At 39.2% G+C, this 20,337-nt stretch overlaps 1 protein-coding gene across 1 annotated transcript in view; it reads left to right on the forward strand.

The window, feature by feature from the left end:
- PRTG (protogenin) overlaps positions 1-20,337 on the forward strand; it is a gene marked incomplete at both ends in the record, with an annotated part of 89,113 nt that overhangs the window by 56,748 nt on the left and 12,028 nt on the right. Inside the window, one exon of the mRNA XM_082322050.1 lies at positions 19,923-20,018. Within this exon, the coding sequence (XP_082178176.1) occupies positions 19,923-20,018 (96 nt within the window). The remainder of the gene's footprint in view (positions 1-19,922; positions 20,019-20,337) is intronic.

Genomic DNA, 20,337 nt, shown 5'->3' on the forward strand with positions numbered 1-20,337 from the left:
TAAAAGTGCTTATTGGAGTTTCATAAAGCAGTTGATATGATGGTCAGAGATGACATAGCGGTTTCGTTTGCACCATATTGCAAGTCGATGTGCTAGAGAAATGTAAATTTTAAAAACGACATCTGTGACAGCTTTGATGGCATCTTTCTCATTAAGAACTGCAAATGCTGCAATATTGAGAAGGAATACTGTAAGAGCATTACATGTGTTAATGTAGTTATTTCTGATAGCTAGGGCTGTAATTTCAGCTTTATCCCAGGTTTTGTTGGTGTCAAAGTGTAGTCTCATATACTTGTATCTGAAAATTCTGGGATACCCAAAATTGCTTGTGTGGGAATTGATACTGCTTTTTGCTTATAAGTTACTACTAACTATAAGTTACTGCAGTTTAGCTTGGGATTCCCATACAAATTCAAGGAGCCAGGCATTCCTACAGTTTCATGAAATGATGTGAAAGAAACACAGCTCTTTTCCCTCAACACTCCTTTTTTTTTTTTTTTTTTTTTTTTTTTAAATTTCATAGTTAACTGTTCTCAAATGCCATTCAATGAAACATAATCTAGTATTACAGATATACTTTATTTCTGCTTGAGGTATTTTATATCAGATCAGACATTCACAGTTAATGAAATGTTGATTTGAACAAACTACAGGTCTCTAAAAAAAAAAATCAGAAATAACTTTAGTTCTTGATAGAGATCAACTAAAAGCTCCGTTTTCTTGCTTGGAAAACCAGACGATAGCACTGTATGCTGTATATACTGTAGCCATTATATTTACATTGTTACATAGTGAAAAGTGTCTAATAGCTCAGTAGGTGACCAGGACAAATATTATCATTTATTTCCACTGTTTACAGCTGGGTCAGTCTAGTGTTTACTCACGCTGATTACATCCTTAAACTAAACCTCTTATCTGTCAGTTCTCCTGATTGTGTGTAACAGGCTTGCTACTACTGCTTATCAGCTAAAACGTAAGGGATTTGCTGAGAGAGGGGAGGAGGAATTGGTCATATTGCACAGTAATAAAACCAAAAGCCCTAGAAGTAGACTGGGCATGTTTAAAAGCAACCTCTTCTTCAGCTAACTGTGACCTCTTTCTCTTTCGCAGATGTGCCAGTTTATGTATATTTGTACTTAACAAACCTGAGCTCCTGCCTAGTCCTGGTATGATAGTGCACTTCCCCTACACGTCAGTAAACAAGAGAGACACATTCCTTACTTCATAATCATGAAAGGCAGACCTGTCACCACTCTAAATGAGCCTGTCTTCCAAATGCAGACGTGGCGTATCTGCATATCATTTTTTTCCTTGTTTTTTTTTCTTTCAGGGTTTAAAAGGGAAGGGGGAGAAACCCTTACAGATTAAAAGAGAGAAGGGAGGGTGCTTTATTACCCTGTAACTTTTTTTACCTGCAAAATGTCAAAGCACATGATGCTTTGATAAGCTTTTACCCCTTTTATATAAGGAACTATATTGCATTTTACAGGCTGTAACTGTAAATAGAGATCAAACTGGGTTTTGTTCTGTTTTGTTGTGGGAATTTACAGACTGTCACATCATGTTTTGTTTCAAATGTATATCAGTGCTAGTAATTTCTCTAGATATGTTTGTAGTGGAGAGCTTGTCTTTAGGTTCACATTTACTGTTCTTGCTTGTGCAAGAGCTAGGTTGGGTGTCAGAGGCAGGGTAGGAATCAAACCTCTGTCTTGTGCAGCATTTCTGACGATGTACTTGTTGGTCCATGTGCAGCTTGACTTGTACCAGCACAAGCAAGCGGGGAATATCAGGAGGTTGCACAGTGCAAATATACTGTGAGGAGGTGACCAAACTGATTCACAGACTCACTCACTTGGTTCATGCCTCCCTTATGGAAGAAAAATACTGAACTGCTCTGTTCAGATGAAAAATTGATTCACTCAGGTTGTAAATTGAATTCTTACTGAGCAAAACTGAAGCTTGTGTTTAACTATGTGGCCCTTTGTTGGAGCTTATTGGCATGGCATCCATTACAACAACTGTGTCTTTGGCTGGGCTTTATTTAAGCACTCTTACACACGACTGAGTGGGAATCCTAGATAAATATCAGCTTGTTGTGAGCAGATTTGCTGAGGAGAGGCCGGTTAGCTATCAGCTGCTAATGCTGCATACTTATTATGCAGTTCAAGTGCCACATCTGTAAAAATGTAGTGCCTTTCTTCCTGTGTAGTTCTGCAATTATTTCTCTTGCACTGTGCGCTATTGCAGATTTGTATCATAATTACATATTTTCACTTTAATTTTTGTTCTTAAAAAAAATTACTTTGTCATGTATTCTTTCTGACAGCATTTAAGTTTGCCTCTATTAAAGAAATTGGATTTATCAATTCTTTTTTTTTTAATCACATCACAGTTACTTCTGCCCATGTTTTTGTTTTTTGAAAGTAAATGTTCTTTTCATACAGTTCATTTGTAACGGAAAGCTTTAATTGATGTTTAATGTATTTGTCAATTTTAAATTGCACCATCAAGCCTCTCAATCCGTTACTGATTTAGCCAGTAATCAACTTCAGTAGGCGCTGGAATACTGAAATCTGTAACATCTGCATTAGCAGCATAACTGGTTTTGGTGTTGATTAAAATGTTACGTATGACAGACACTAAGAGGAGTCTGTAGGCTTTCTTTGAATTAACTGCAGAGTCGTGAAATGGGTCTAAAACTCATGGAAAATTATGAATTTGTCTACATGCTAAGCACTTAATCTTGGGTTAGAAAGATGCATTCTAGCAAGAATGCATCTCTCTCTTAACTAGACAGTTAAGATCTTTCAGAAACGGGTAGATTGTGTGTTGGAAGGATTGCCTAATATATTTTTATGTAACCTTCTTGAACATGCTCTCTGAACTGTTCCAGTTTGAACCCATTTATCTGGGAAAATGGTCCCGACGTCCTCATTTAAACATGCCTTGACTCTTGCAGTAATTCATTTTAACTTCCCAGGCTAGTGGCTCTTTAGAGGGGAAGGACATGGTGAGGGAGGAATACCCAAGTGCAGAATAAAGATTGAATGTACTGTACTTCAAAAAACAAAAGAGTGCGCTAAGACCAGTTAAGCCTGGCTCTCTAAAGAGATAGTGGGAGCTGTCAGGATGAGGGAAGCTTCATTATTTCATGGGACAAAGCCTTATACTAAATTTAAAGGTAACAATGTAAAGATACAGGCTTTACTAAGGCAACAGGAGAGATTATGTTCCGTGGGCCCACTCCAGTAGCACGGAGGGTTGTTGCCTGGTTTTGAGAGACTTTCTGTTTATCAGCTGTCCCCGTAACGGAGTCAGATGCAGTTGTTTCTGTCAGGACATCAGACTGATTGTGTCACAACTGGAAGAACTGGAATCAAGGGTGTTGCAAAGCCTTGGAAATAGGAGGGGGAGATTTTTTGCACTCTGGCAAGATAACTCGCCAGCCTATAGTAAAGCAAAATGTGTGCCGTCTTCAAAGTATTTAAAGGTAAAATTTTCAGTGGTGGGAAGGCGATTAGAATCTTGCAGGAAATGCTCTCTGCTGCTCTGCATTCTCAGGGTAGAAATTCCACCATTTAAAGGTAAAGCTGTGTGGGAATTCAGTTGGGAAATTGTGTCATGTTGATTGAGTAACAGTTAGTATGTATGCAAATAGTGTTTCATTGTTCCTTTGCTGGAGCTGAAGGTTAAAATTTGCTTCATGAAAAGGGCATACTGATCACTCTTTACATCGAGAAAGTTGTAAATTATTTTAAATAAAACCCCTCAAAGTTGCTTTTGAAATGTTTCTAAGTATTACAATGAATATGTAATAATATACATTTTAGTAGCTGTAATGCAAAAGTCACCAATAAATAAAGACTGATTTATTGGAGGTGGAAATTACATTAAACATGTACCCCTGTTTAAAGAGAAAAAAGATCAAACAGTTTACAATGGCAGGAATTTCTCAAGTTTCTTAAACAAAACAACAAACTAAACCAAACCAAACCAAACCAAAAAAATCCCTAACAACAATGTACATTCCTGCTATACAACCTTTTTTAGATTTAAACAGAACTTTAAATACGGTGGGGTTTTTTTATTTTTTCTTTTTTTTCTGAAATGGGAGGATTTGTCTCTGGGAGACAGCATTATTTAATTTGCTATTTATTGGACTTCATTAGTAAAATACTTAAGTCCTGGATTGCAAAGAAACTGCTCCTTGGAGAAAGCTTAGAGAAAACTCCTGTTATAGGAAATTAAATCAACATTGTCCATTAATCATACTGCATGTCAACCCCCAGACCTCTCTTGATTGTTCTTGGTGAATGTGAGGAACCATTAGATGTGTGAGGTCCTTAAAGGTCTGAGTAAGTCAAAGGGGAAGAGTTTAAAAAAATGCCACCATTAGCACATGAAAGAGACTTCAGAGTGGACAGAAGAAAACATTTGCTGTACAGGGCTAGTTACATTTCTTAATTTTTTTCCCGTTTGTTTTTTTTTATTTATTTATTATTATTATCTTCCTTTGTTTAACAACAATCCAGATGTTGTGATTAAATGTTAACTTAATTTCTCCTAAGGTTTTTTTTTCATTAACTTTTTTTGGGTCACGTTACCACTTGTGATAGTTGTATGGGAAAGGTAATAGTAGGGGCTCTTTGCAAATTCTGTGTTAGTAATAAGTAAATGCACTTCTAAAGCTAAGCTAATATGTTTTCTGGCAGCTTTCCTGCCTTGACTAACACCTTGGTTATATATTTGCCATGAAGGCATTATTGCTAACAGAAGCATTTTTCTATTTTGGGAAAAGATGCAATTGTAGAAAAGCCAATTTTTTTTTTCCCCCCCAGACTGCCTGGAGTCACACTTTTGTGGCAAATGAAGGGAGGGTATGCGGGAAGTGGGGAAGAAAACAGTCTTGTGTCGGAAGAAGCAGCTCTTGCTGTGAAGCCTCTTCCAAACCTGTGATTTTTTGCATCTGGGAAAAAAGTTTAGTAGAAATACATTTTGCATAAAAAGTGTGTTTCGGCATTTATACTTACTTCCACAGTGTTTTTACCATTATCATAGCTGAATATTGTACTCCAACTCAAGCTGGTTATCATCAGAAAACAAAAATACTTGTTACTGCACATGTTTGTAGAAGCTGGGACAGGGAAATACATTCTCGATCCTGTTTGGTAGATCAGTTAAAGACTTCAGTTTTCTGCCTCTCGTGTGCATCCAGTTGTGCATGCTGTGGCTCTTCGTGCAACTGACACATTTGTATATTCAGACAAAGGAGGACACAAAATATTGTGTGCAAATACATCTTGAAAATCTGGTCTGCATATCAGATCTCAGGGTTTTTTTTTAAGGCAGTTGAACTGGAGGTGTTTAGGAGCAGTAGGGTGGGACGATGTATATGGGGGAAGAGAGGCAGATGGGTAGGTGTTGTGCTACTGTGCCTTGTGTCCATTTATCCATCAATTGCCCACTTTGTATATTTAAGACGTAGGGAGGGACGTGCTCACGGCCCGTTGCCTAGCTCTGTATCTGTGTGTCTATATTTGCACGTGTATGTAGGAACTGTTGGAAGAAATACAGGGTGTCTTCTGGCTTCCTGATCCTCTTAGTCTTGGTCTAGTCCAGCACTTCTCTGTCAGAAGCATACCTCTTACTATATTAGTCCTGTGTATTCATTTTTATTTTCATGATAATTGTTAATGTTGGCCTAACCTAGCCTTTTTTCTCTCTTCATGTCTTTTGGCCGCCTTCTTACTGCTTCTCGCCTGCCTTTATCTAATTTCTCTTAGTTTCCCATCAGTCCTTGTTGCCTCAGTGACAACCAATTGCCTTGGAAAACCCATAGCTGTAGCATTCCCTACCAGTTATTTGTGCTGGAAAACTTTGCTCAGGAGTGGCTTGGATGTATTAAGTCTTTGTGTGTTATCCAAGCAGAGTAGACAGGTATGCATGGGCTGTGATGGGAAGAGCTCTGTGATACATGCAGTGATAACTGTCCCTCTCCTTCAGAAATGCCAGCCAGATCATGCTTCCAATCAACCCAATAAAACACCTGAAGAGCAGCACCAAAGCACAGCCAAGTTGTAGGACAGAAAAGTGAATTGCTTAGCATGATTCAGAGTGCAGGCACAAGTCTGGGGTACTCCAGCGGGCCCAGCAGTGCCTACACCTCCCTCTTTTGCTTGAGCCTCCCTGTTGGAAGATCTGTCTCTGAAGGGTCATCGTCCCCCTTGTTGAAGCCAGGGGGAGTCTCCCCTGTGGGACCCCAGGGCCTGTGTCGTCCCTTGTGCCCCTGTGCAAGGCAGCTGAAGCATGCTGCTTGGAGCGGTGTGACAAAAATCCACTTTGGGCAGTTATTCATATTTCCACTTCTCTTTGTTACTTCTGCTAAGAACACATGCTGTGTTTTTCCAGCACTTTGTAACCATTCCAATGAGTTTCACAGGCGGACGACTGTTCACTGCCCCATCTTACAAACTGGGTACCTGAAACACAAGGAAGAGAAGGGCCATTTTCGTGGAGTTGCCTGGGTACTGATGGTTTAAACTGAGTGTGATATGAAATCAGTGACAGAACTGAGCTGTAAATTTCCAGACTTCCAGCTTTGCATTCAGTCTATTAGATAACAGCTCCCCCTTGAGGGAAACTTTTTATTAATAAACTCATAACCCAGCTGTTCTATCATTGGAGTTTTTGTGTGGATAGGTTTGAGGTTCATGATTTCACCAGGCTGCATAAGATGAAACAGACTCGTGGTGGCTGTGTTGGGTCCTAACCAGCTGGCCACAGCCGGGAATAGCGAGGTGGTTTGGCCAGTGGCTCGCTCTGTCGCCTTGGGACGTCTCTTAGTTCTCAGAGTTCATCAAAGCGCAACTCGGAGCACAATAATGTAGCAAAAGCTGGCACTTTTGGAAGAAAACACCCCGCATTCCTTGTGTACCTGTCTGTGCTAATTTGTGCTGCTCCTCTCTGTGCTTGCATTAACACTCGTGTGGTTGCACAGGGACGGGGTGGGAAGTTGGCCTGAATGAAAAATAACTCGGCAAAGGAAGGTTGTGGCAGGAGTGAGTGGCTGAAGGGCGAGGGGAAGCAGGCTGGCTTCTTTCAGCAGCAGTGTTGGCTAATGCTGGTTTAAAATGCTCATCAAACTGCAGGCTCAACTTAGCATTTGTAAAACTGAATTAATGATGGGAAATCCTTTTAATTGTACAAAGGAAGATAGCTAGCTAAGAGTTAAGTAGCTGTGTGTTTATTTTACTTAAGTAATCAATCAGTCAGACTGCTTTCCATTTTCTAAGTGTTGTATAAACTTCATATGCAGAGGAATTACATCAAGATAATTTTGTTCTCCCTTTTTCAATCAAGATAGTAATATAGCTTGGATTTAAATCTTGAATGCATTAGGAAAGATAACAAAAATAACCTTGATTCTGAGTAGTCTCCTAGTCTTTTACTCTGAACCTTTCAGTTTGTTAATACGTTTGACGTGTATTCAATGCTTGTTCTTCACAAAACTAATTAAAAAATACAGCAGGTATGGTGAAGGATTTAAATTACAACTGGGCTGTGGTCAAACATTTTGACAACAGCAGCATTGCTTCCCCTGAGAAGTGATTTTGTTTATAAAAAAAAAAAAAAAGTTAAAGAAAAACATTTTGAAGGAAAAATTTAAGCCAGACCAAATTCCCATGTATATAATTATGGAAAATACTTTACACACATAAAAAGCATTCTTGGAAAAGGGGACACAATCTGTGAAACTCTATTCCAGATTCTGCAAAGTTGTAATTTACTTTTCCATGTTATTGCTATCCTGTGCTATTCTGAGCATCCTTTAAAGTACAGTAGTATTTACCTGTAGTAAGTAGTATTTACATTAAAAACATGTTGTCATCCATTTGCAAGTGGGGGAAAAATACACTTTTGTCTCTATAAAACCCCACAAAGTGTAAAAGAAATAGTAGGTTCTGTGTTGTCAGCCAGAAGAGCAGAAGTTTCAGGAAGCCTGAAATCTTTCAGGCTCCTCTTCTTGTTTACATGCTTCTTTGTATGGACATTAAACAACATTTTTGTAGAAGGTATTAGCACTCAGAACATACTTCAGAGAATTACTCTGAGTAAGGGATTTGAGCTCCTGAGAATATTAGGCCCAAATACAGATTGCACATGTTGACCCCTTTTACACCACCTGCAAGATCTGTCTATGGTGCTTTCAAGAATACTGTTCCAAAAAATTTGGTCTTAATTAAATAGTCTTCAAATAAACCATTAACATCTATTTAACTAAAAACAACGACGACATTAACTTGCACAGCTGCTGCCACTAATATAGACTATAGACTGAGTAATCCTTCTGGTGCATTATCTTAGCAGAGCAGAGTCCTGGCCTGGAAAGAGATGAACATGAGATGCCATTGAAATATGGTTTCAGGTAGAATCAGCGTGGAGATGAAAAGTTAGGAGAGAAGCAAATTCTCTTGGCCTTCTAGATGGGTATTTGTACCAAATTTAAGCTCACTGAAAGCATTCAAGAAGGAATATAAGTGTGTAGTATATCAGGCTTCGTCGCCTGGTGACAAGCTGTCACTTACTGTGTTCTTTTAATAAACTTTTCTGTGCAAATTCCTGCCACAAAATTCATTATTAATAGCTCATGCCAGTGTGCCATTGAATATAACAGCGGTGTGTATTAGAGCCAAGGACGTTGTAGGGCCCTGGATACTTTTATTATCATTACAAATGGAAATTTTCTTCAGGGCATGTTTTAGAAGTCCGGGATGTGCTGTATGAAAATGTAAAGGCTAAAAATAACACTGCTGTGCCAAACCACTAGAGAGGTTGTTCAGCATAATCTGAATGTAATTAAAATGAATACCCTTGCTAAATGTCAAAGATACGCAACCAGTCAGAGAGGCTGTAGAGAATGAGGCATCTAAGAAGATAGCGAGGGAAAAGTAACAGACATGTTCATGTGCGGAGAGAGGTACTGCAACGCATTTCATGGCTGAGGAAACCGAGACCTGTGTGTCATGCCACCACACTTCAGGTGAAATTACCTGCTGAGCCAAGGCATTTGAGTTGAACTCTTTACAAGTGCTATTAGCTGTCTTCCCTGCTTCCTGGTTTATTAACCTGTGTAATTGGAAAATGTTTAGCATTATATGCTGAGTTTTCAATGAATATTTTGCATTAAAAGTAGTGTACAAAGGAAGCTTGATGCCAGCCTTTTATTTTAAGCCTTTTCAATGCATCTGGATTTAACTTCAGCAAATGAAGTATGAGAGTTGTCATATTAGAAGCAGTAAATGTGTATCAGACTAACTGGCAGTCTATGACAAATGTGTCAGTTTAGCAAATTCACTATAAAACTTGTCAGCCTTCTAGGTTAACTCACCTCTGTATTCAACAAATGAGTGCCAAATTTTGAGCTTCATTAAGCAGTTGCTTTATTTACATCGGCAAAGTGTCCGTATAGTAATAGTTCATTGCTCGCACAACTGTGCATGCCAGCAAGCCCATGGACACCGAGTGTAGAGTAGGTGCACCACCACAACCTGGTGTCTGACAAATAAACGGGAGTGCTGTGTGAGTGGGAGCACACATGGCCCTTGACACCTGCAATAACAGAATGTCCCACTGAAGTTTGGGCCCTAATTATAGATGCAGCTGGATATAAGCTATGTAGCCAATATTTGCCTTAAGAAAAATACAGTGGTGGTTTCTACTTGCATATATTTTGTTTGTTTTCCTGTCATGACTGACTTGTTTTACATCTAGCCATTTTAATGTGTTTTAGTGCAGTTCCTTGTTGCCCTCTCAAGGAGGAGAGAGGCAGACTGATTGTTAGTTGCCCTACCTGAAAGTTTTGCATCTTGCAGTCATGCTTGCAACAGCACAACTCCTAAAGCTTGAGATCTGAGAAGAGTCACCAGACCACAGATGTTTTTGCAATGAAACCGTGCACCTCGTAGAAAGTCACTGTGGTGCAAGTAATGATAGATAGTGTTTTCATTTTGCTGCACAAAAGGGTCAAAATGGCACGGAGAGTCCATGACAGACCAGCAGAAAATGTTGGTTCTGAAAGAAAATTTATTTCATAGCTTCAGGGGAAAGTTTGGGCGCTGTGAACAGATTGCCTTTGTCATTGTGTAAAAATGTGTTGTTTGTAAGGTGATGCTGGATGTCAGGCAGTCAGTGCATATGTATGATAGAGCTTGGTACCTAAACAGATGTTAAACCAAACTTGGTAAAGTGCTTATCGCATTGTTTTTAGATGTATTTTCTGGAAGCATTCCTCTTAGCATGAAGGTCAGGCAAATTGTCTGAACTTCCTTCCTATCTGTAATCCAGAAATGTTGGTCTTCACTGGGCAGATCATCTTTTCAGCGCTTTTATAGCACACTCCTGTTTTGAGGCGTGCTTGTAGCAGCATTTGTGTGGTTTGGTTTTTTTTTTTCTCTCTCTTTTTTTTTTTCCCCCCTGACCCTCTACTGTAATCTTTGATTCACTAACTGTTTTCTGTCACTCGTGCGTGGGTCAGTTGCTGCCTGTAAGGGAACCTGTTGTATGGGGTGGCACATCCTCTTTGGACCACTGCATGAATTCTCAGTGGACATATCTGTGTTAGTAACTGGGGGTAATTAAGGCTCTGCTGGCTCCTTCGGACACTTTCCCTCCCCCCTCGCCCTCCCTTTCTTCTTCCAGAGATGGCCTCTCTACATAATTCCATTAAAGTGATTGTGCTCGGAGGGGTGGACTGAGGGGCAGTGCTCTCATCTTTCAAAGCAGGACCAATGAGCTATGTGCTTTCCACTGGGCAGCAACAAAAGAAAAGGTCTCTCAGAAGAAAAGACGAGCACAAAAGATCAAAATTAGGTGTTTGTCCAGGCCTCTGGTATTGCTTTCAAGTTAGCTTTTGAGGGCTCACTTTGAAAACGGTGAGCCAGGCTAGTTAACATAAGAGTGTCTGCTAGTTTTAGAGTGTGTTGTTAGAATAATATTGGAAGAGAGCTTTTGCTTGTGCAATTTAACAGTTCTCTAAAGCGCAAGAGAAACATAGGGACTGATTGAAAACGTTGCAGGCACGCTGGTCGTGTTCTACGCCCATAAGGAAATCGAGCAAACTTAAAATCCTTGAGATTTGTTTCACTTCTTTTAAAAAGATTAGAGACCTTCAGACAGTTCTCTTGTTTCCGTAGTCTCCAAAAGGCCAAACTGCTGTATGCTGGGAATTCATCCTGCCCGCTAGCCCTCCCCCCTCACTTTTTTTGTATAAAGCTGCTATTGCTGATGGTGGGCAGTAGGAGAGGTGATGTTTTTACTGCAAGGGGGTGTGAGGCGTTGTTTGTCCTGGGGCCCTCTAAGGGGATAGCGCAAAGCTACAAAAGGATACAGACCCTTTTCAGATTTAGACAAATAAGCGAGAGCCATCCAAAGCCGTGGAAAGCCAGACCGTTTAGTTGGATCAATTCACATATGTCATATGCTCTGGTTTCTACCAAAATAAACTTGTACAATGTTGTACAAAGAACAAATTGCTTAGTTTCTACTTCAGTTATTTGGTTTGCGAAGGAAAACATCAGTATCACAGACAGTCTTTGTTCCACCTAACTGTTTATAGTTACATTTAAATTGAAAAAGAAACCATGAGATGTAACATGTCGGCGATTTGTAACCTCTCAAACTCTGTTAATCTGATATTAAAAAGTTACTATTTAAAATGTGTGATCAATTGAAATTCCAGCTCCTTTAAAAATACATGTAATTAATATTATTATCTGAAGCTAGTAATAATGCTTAGAAATTTACATACCCAGAGCCTCGACAAGATTTTAAAAACCGTAATAGAACAGGATTGCTAAACTGTGTTTATTTGCTTAATCATATGTACTCGAGCAAGGTAAAAGGGCATTTTTTTTAGAAGAGAGACATAAAATCCAGTACTGAAAATCTGAGAGGGAATACCTGCTTTTGAGAGGAACAGACCTGAATCTGTATCATCCTTCCACTTCCCGGCTTTATGTTACTGTTTGGCTTGATGCGCTTCTCTCCGTCCCTTTCGTCTAGTATATTTGAAATGTATTTGCTTATTTTCCTAATAAGTTTCTGCTGTATTTACATTACTTTGCTTCAAAAGTACATTTTTAAGGATAGTATTTCTCAGTGCTCTTCCTTTCCCACCCTTCCCCCTTAATAATTCCCCTGGACCTCTGTTGCTTGGAGCAGACTTTGGCTAGCCCCAGATTCGATGTCAAAGGCCATGACCCGATGTCAGAGCAGCCCATGCTGCTGGCCTCTTCTTTGAATAATTATCTGGAGTTTATTGTGTTGAGGGGACAGGCTTGGGGGCAGCGCAGTCACCCTGGCAAACCAGACCAATGAGCTATCCAGCCGGACCAGTACCCAACAATAGACCTGTAGGTTACACAAAAAATCCAGCAGCACAAAAGATTAAATTAAAAATGGACATTTGGCCACAGAAGTTCTGCCCTTAGAACAACCATTTTTTCCGCCTTCTGAGTGTAGGTAGTGTGGTTTTGATACCTTTAACTGAAAGGAAAAAAGTATTATTTAAAACTTTGTATGCAAGCTAGAATAAAACTGAAATATTTTTCTTATCCCCTTCCCCAACTGTTAGAATCACCATATTGGATGTAGCGTAAGAAGTTATTGCTAGGTTTCTAGTTGCTGAACTCGACTCAGAACATCAAGCCACTGAACTTTTTTGTTTTTTTTCTCTAGAAATTCTGTGCAATCCTAATTCTTTTAGAAACAAGAACAAAGCCCCCAGTACTTTTATTTCTATCAATATTTTCTTTTTAAAGTGCTGAGAACGGGGATGTTCAAAACAGGTATGAAAGTATGTTCAGTATCCAGACTTAATGAGTCAACAGTAAATGATAGTAAAACACTCATTTTCTTTGGGCTTCCTTATCTTTTCCTCTCCCCAAAGAGGACTTAAAAAGTCTGAAATCCAGATTGCGGAGTGCTGTCTTTTCTTATCAGGACTGAATGAAAGGCTGCTGGAGGTGGACTCACTCTTCTGGAGGGGTGGGGTGGGGGGGAAAAAGTTCTTTCATGGTCTGACCTCGGATTCTTTCTTAATTTTATCTAGCCCTGACCTGTTGGCTCTGCTCTGGCTCCTTTCAAGGCCTTCGATGCTTCACAAACATGCAGCAGCTGAAGGAAACAATGACAGGGCTTTTAGGGGTTGCAATATTACACTCTCTTGTAACCTTGGCTAAGTTGCCTGTAAACAGATGCTTTCTATGAAGCATTTGCCAGAAAGCCAAAATTTTGGTTGTGTTGATATCAGCAAACATGGCTCTGTAACACTCTTGATGTAGGACTCTTCATTTTGTATTCAATATAAGCTTCAGCTGAATCAACAGTTACCCAGCGCATCTCCTGTGTACAAAGTGGTCGTGGAACCTGCTGTTACAGGTTTTATCTTTATCTTTAATGCTATAAATTGACCTGGAATAGAATAATTATATGAGGACAAATGATCAAAATCTGCATGGGATAAGCGCAGTTAGGTCTTGTGCAGAAAACTGATTTGAAGGTAGTGTTAAAATGTAATCAGGACATTTGCATTTCTATGTATGCTTTTGAGAAGGGGGGGATGGAGTTATATATGGATTAGGATTTTTCATTGGCTGTGTTGTTAGTGCTGTGCTGCTTTAAGCTTAGAGGGTTTTAATTATGTAATAGCACGTATTGAGAATGGAATTTTTGTTCCATTGTGAACATGGAAGTGACTTTATTGTTGTTAGTAACTTCTCCTAAAAGTTCAGTCTGTGCAATCTCGGTCACTTAAGAATGAGGTGGTTGCATTAAAAAGTACTTCACCAGCTGCAAAGTGATTAGAAGCACATTTTTGTTTTTAGTTGTTTAACTGCTAATACAGGCATTTAATCTTTGATGCCTCTGGTTTTTCCAGCTGTGTTCACTGGAAGTGCATGAGGACACCATCTGGCAGTAATGAGGTACAACTCTACCAGATGGAACTAACCCACGTTGGTTGGAGCAATGTTCCTTCCTCTCCCCATGTCACCTTTGCACTAGGGAAAGGTCTTCAAACCAGAGGACTTCCCCCTCCCCCCCCCCCCCCCCGCCTTCCTCCAAATAATGGTAGCTGCTACAGCAGTCATCCCAGCAAAACCTAGGTTTCCAGTGGATATATTTCAGAGGCCAGTAAGGGTCAACAGAAGCACCATTTATTGTATTGTGGAACAATGCCAGATTGTTTTATATGTTTTTGTGTATTTGTCGCAATGTTTTAGAAGAACTGAAGAACTAAGTTTGAGACAGTAACTCAATGGAATTCCATGGAATACACCAACATACACTAAAACTAGTTCTGGCATGAGAAGATATCAACTCTGTACTTGCTTTTGCCTACCGTTGTGTATGTATTTACTAGACCATTTATATTTTCCTAAGCTTTGAAAACTGGGTTCTGTATGTTTAATCCATGTTTAACTAACAGATATAATTTGAACATACTAAAATCCTAAGTTTTGGGAAAGAAAATGGGGAAATCTGAATATGCGTATTTCTGACTGACAGCTGCTTTGTAGTAGCAACTTCTCCCCTTACTGAAAGAAGCGGAAGATTTACCTAGAAGCAAGGCTGATGGCAGTAGTAAAGAATACTAACTAACTTTGAGCCGGTGCAATAAAATGTGGATGTTCCAATGAACAGTAGAGCAATGGAACTGCTAATAAATCAAGTCTCAATTCTTCATGATATTTTTGGAGTTTCTCAGTTTCTTGCGTCCAGACAATTAAGCAGCTGTGCTTCTCCCTCCATGCTGGGAAATGAAATGACTTGTCACAAAAACAGGGTTGGAACATCTGAGTGCACTGTAATGTTTTTCTTGAAGAATCTGTTTTTACAGCGTTAGTACCAGTAACTGCTATGAGCTTCCTATCTGCTTTCTGAGAAGCTGAACATAATCTCTAAATTATATCTCAGGGATGTAGTAAGACAGTAAAATACACAAGTAAATCATTGCCACCTGAACTCTTACCAGGCTTCAGCTACTGTGATGCTTAATGTTTTTTCCAAGTTACAATCCATGTTTGAAATGATAGTTCAACTTAATTTATTTGCTCATACTTGCAGTATTTAGCTTTGTCATAGTTTTACTCTAAGGTGTAGAACCTATTTGTAGACACGCAAAACAAAGAGAAGGCTCCCCCATCTTTTGCTGCTGAAAGACCCATCAGGGCTGAATCTGCAGGGCTCAGTGCAGATTTTTATGGGCGAGTGAATGACAGGATATGGGATTCCAGAGGAGTATCACCAGGGACCAGTGACCTACCTACAAAAACTGCCATAGGAAAATGAGGCTGAGCCTACATAAATTGTAAAACAGTGATTTTTGGGACAGTATCTATTTTGATAATTTGAAATTAATATAAGGCATATTTAGCTTTTCCCTACTCTTATTTTATAGGTGTATTATGACCAGAGACGAAATTTGTACCTCTGGTTGACCTATTATTCATGTGTTTAATACTGCCAGGTTTTGGTTATATAAAAAGGGTGTGTGAGGCAGATCCATTGTACTGTGTGAAGCTATGCCAGCTTATCACATCCAGCCTATAATGTCTTTTAAGACAGCCTCTGTGTACTCCAGAGGCACTCTTATAATAAAATTTATGAATTAGCTCTAGCATGTTTATATCAGCATCAGTGCCGGCCTCTTGATTTGTACAAACAGTGTAGTTTTTGCATCCTTTCCACTGGCTGATTTAAGTAATAACAACAAAAATGCCTATTAAAAAGCTGTAGGTGCTGTGACAATTTTACAGCAACCTAATGTCAGAAGCACTAAAAAAAAAACAAGCCAAAAGAAACCACATTCAACAGAAACAAATTAACTTTAAAAAATTCAGCCAGTTGGTAAATAGGCTACAAAATTGTTCCTGTTCACCTTAGGTCTGGGAACAAACCTTCAACCGCTACACAAGTGCTGGCAATTGCAAGAGAATTAATTGAAATGACTCGGTGTTACCAGCTGTTCAGAGAAATTTTAAAAATGCAGAAGTGAAATCTTGATGTAAGTTTTTTTTTTTTTTTTTTTTACTTAAACTGAATTTATGTGTTGAATGGGCTGAGTAAATCACTGCACCTAATTTGTTTCTGAATAGCAGTGACCTTCTGTGGAAAGATGTGTTACTCCTGGGTCCGTATGAGCATGACTGATGGCCTCAGTACTTTCTTCCCTATTTTCTGAGCCTCTCAAGCCTCCTGTTGCTCTGTAATGTGCATGGATGGCATACACTAAATTTGAGACTGTCAGCTGCCCAGGTGGCCATGCTATCCTCAATCTTTTATGTGTAAACTATTCAGGATACCTATGCTGGTTAAAGATAAGAAAGCTCCTGAAGTTTGTTTTCTCTCTAAAGATATATCTGGCTTTGAATGTTTGATCCAGCTGATGAACAGATGAAAGTGTTTATGCCAGGTTTGTACTGGGATTGCCCTTGAGGAGTAAATGATATCATAGGCCGGTAAATGAAACTAACAATTGTTAAAAATATTCTAAACAGAGGCTACTTCAGACAAAAAAATATTTTCCACCACTTCATAAAACAAGTAGTGTGCAAGTATCTGTTGGAACTGGAGGCAGATCTTTGGCTATTGGTTATGTTGTTTTGCATATGGTGAAGCTATGGTCAACATGGAACAGCATCTCAGCAGGTACTTTGAATACATGTAATCTGTGAAGCGAGTTTCACATTAATTTCTTTTGCTGCTCAGTACACTGTCTTTAGAATTCTTTTATATTCTCCTTTTCAGATTACTGTAGTATTTAGGCTTTTCTAGACCAGTACATAATGCGGCCCTCCTCAGTTACCATTTCAATTCCAGATACCAGTAGATGGTTTTTCAACCAAAGAAGCAGTAGAAGTTTGACAGCTTCAAAATTCTGGCATCGCTTTTGGGTTGAACTAGTCTTGCTACCAATTGAACCATGATGTCCTGAAGTGGAAATAAATAACCTTGGTTTTTAGATGGTAGAGACTAGTTGAGAGACTTGATTTTTAAACAGGTTCTTCCATATAAAGATAATTCTTTTTGAAACTTCTTGCATTACACAAGAGTAAGATGAATGGTATTCAACACTGTGCTTTTTCTAAATGTAGAGCATTAAAGACACGTAAAAATAAGGTTTAAAAACGTGTTTTTCTCAAAGACATTTGAATTTTTTTTGTGGGAGTTACATTTTTGCCTTTCTTCCACATCCCATTATTCTTCCTCTCCTCCCCAATCAAGTGTTAATGTGGAATTCAGGTTTAAAAAAAAAAAAAAAAAAAGGCAATGAGGATAAACAGACCTCACAGGCTCCTCATTCAGCTCAGCAGGGCACTAGACCTTAGCTATTCTTCATTTCACAGTGAAGATGATCAGTTCTGGGTGACCACTTTCAAAGGGCACACAGTTTTTGAAGGTGCTCGGCAGGATGATAAATTGTCGTGTCTGTCATCCTGTGTCTTGCGGAAATGCAGCAGGGGTCTCTTCTGCAGGGACTTGTAAAGAAAAAGATAGACTGTGACACTTGGCCGGTTGGATGCCGCCTGTTTATGTGGAATCCGTTCAAGGGTCTGCTAAATAGTACCCGAATTCAAGTTTTTTCTAAGAATGGATGGGAGAATCGATTATTATAACAACCTCCAAAGCATAATGCTAATGAGATCTTAAAAGAGGTCTCGATGGCCTCTTTTTAAAATCTTGGCTTTGTTTTTGAATATTCCAGTTATGCGCTAAATATATGTATTCCTACCACAGGTGAAGAAGCCTGGGAAGGTATATATTTCTGCTTTTCTGAGAAGCATACTGTAGTTAGCCTCAGTAAGTCACCATAACTTGGTACTTTTGAAGTGCAGTTATCTTTTTGGTTGGGCTCAGTGGTTTTAAATGCACCTTCCCTTCACAAGCCTTTTGTTATTTACAAATTTTTAAGAGATTGCAATGATTTGCATATAGTATCTTACTATCTTTCTGAATTTTCAACATTAAAATTCCATATTTTCTTTTGTCACATGTTGAAAGTTATCCTGTGTGTTTGGGTCCATCTTCTTTTTTCCTCTGATTGTAATTTGTTGGCTAGGAACAACTGACACCATCTGTTGTTAAAAATGATATTGTAAACTGAAAAAAAATCCCTTCAAAGCAAATGAGAATTTTACTCTAGTTTAAAAAAACCTCATTTTCTGACATTTTGTTATTTATATTGCCTACTTGTGATGTGAAAGTCTATTTGAAAAATGGGAATGGGCTCCTCTTGCCTATTCTACCATTAGTGTTAAATGCACCAAAGAAATACTTTAAGCCAAATTTAAGAGCCTCTTTTCCTTTACACCTATGTTTAGATTTCAGTAAAATAATCTTTTAAAAATAAACTTACATAGAGATGTAAACTCTACCTAGCGATATCTCATTTAAAGCTGATGTTGGTAACTACAGCACAAAAAGATTGCCTATTTCAAAATAAATACGAAAAGATTTTACAAAAATGCATTATTATGAAATTACTATGCTGTTTTTATGGAAACATCGTATCAGGTTGTTAAGATTGTATCGCTGGTGCAGAGACTGCAGAGGGAGCCAACGATCTGACGTAAACAAAAGTGCTGTTTGTGGTGAAGAAGTGTCAGGGATTTGCGTTGCTGTTTATTTCATGAGAGAGGCCATGTCAAATCTCAGCTAAAATGAGGAAGAGGAGAGCTTATTTTGAGAAGGGATAATATTATGGTGTTTTAGGGCAAGGAAAAAAAGAAATAAACAAGATCAGCAGAGTTCTATAACATCTGTCCAGGTCTTCTGAAAATCTTAATAGAAAGAAATAGGTTCATGACAGTAAAAGAGGAAAGTGTCCTAATGTCTACATTGGTACTGGAGCGAAGCTTAGCTGGACCCGGAAGAGCTCTGTGCACTAGCAGCAAGCTCTACCACCTTGCAAATCATCATGGTACAGAAGGGATTTGTTGCAAATACCATCGCAAGGGAGTACGCTGCAGAGAAGCAGCCATCCTGGTGGTTTGCACTCCTAACCACCTGTGGGTACCCCACGCCATCTCCACTTACAGAAAGCTCAAGGCCCCTTTCTAACTCATTTCTCTGTAGTAATTTTTCACTTGGATCAAAGCCAGTGTATCATTAACAGAACTGAGAGAAGCAGCAAACTGCAGTATGGGTACCCAAAGACATGGCCAGAGAAAGGGAAATAGGGAGACCCTTCAAGCTAGGCACGGTGACCCTCTAAGAATGCCAGAACCAACTCTCAAGCAAACACATGGAAGCAGCAGTTCTGAGTCAAAGGCATTATTAACAATCACTGTTGTTTCACAGTATATCTCCTCTCGGAATCTGGAACCAAAACATTTCCCATTTCTTTCTTGGTCCTGTCTTCCTGCCTTTGCTTTGATTGCCCTGCTTCATTATAGCCTGCTTATCCAGAAACAAATGTTGGTTTCTGTGGACCTCATGCTGTTTGTTCTAACAAATCTTTATTACAGACTGAAAGCACTTTCAATATGCTGAATAACACTATTAAACCTAGCTCTGTAGCTGTGAAGGTGTGATTTTGTTGCAGATAGAAACGTGATATTTATCCTACTCCCACTGATTTTTGTTGCAAACTTCGGTTTCAGGCTATTGGAAGCAAGACTGGGAGATGTGTGACTGATTCTAGTGCAGTCTGAGCAAAGATTCAGGGAAATTCGCAGAGCTGGAGAAAAGACAGGCTTCCAGGCATCCAGCCTGTTCATCAGTCTGCTGATTGTAGCAGACAAGTTTTGAACCAAACTTGCAGGAGAATCAAGTTATCTCACTATCTGTAGAAGTCTGAAAATCCCCCCCCCCCCCCCCTTTTTCTTCTCTTGACTCTAATTATTCCTTTTTTCTTTGTGCAGATCCTAGAAGAAAGTATCATGTAAGGCTGCTGGCATATAACAGTATGGAAGAAGGTTATCAGGCAGACCAAACGGTCAGCACGCCAGGATGTGTCTGTAAGTGTTGTAGGTGCATGAAGAATTTATTACGAGCTGCGCTGTTTCAAGGTCCCAGCAGCTCTGGGTTTTTAACCCATAAATAATCAATTAATTCAGTGTAAAACAGAGAACCAGAAAGATCATATCTGTTTACAAATACTGTCCTAGTCATCCTGCAACCGAGACAGTCTCCTGTGTTCATGAACTGCAGCTGAGGAAACAAGATAGCTACCAAGCACCTTTTCCTTCCCTGTTGGATTGTCTGCATCGTCTAACCAGTGACGTATCATGTATCTTATGAGAGATTTCTCTCTCTCCCTTGTCTCTGTTTATAGTT

The sequence above is a fragment of the Platalea leucorodia genome (assembly GCF_965183815.1).
Source record: "Platalea leucorodia genome assembly, chromosome: 9".
Classification (NCBI taxonomy): domain Eukaryota; kingdom Metazoa; phylum Chordata; class Aves; order Pelecaniformes; family Threskiornithidae; genus Platalea; species Platalea leucorodia.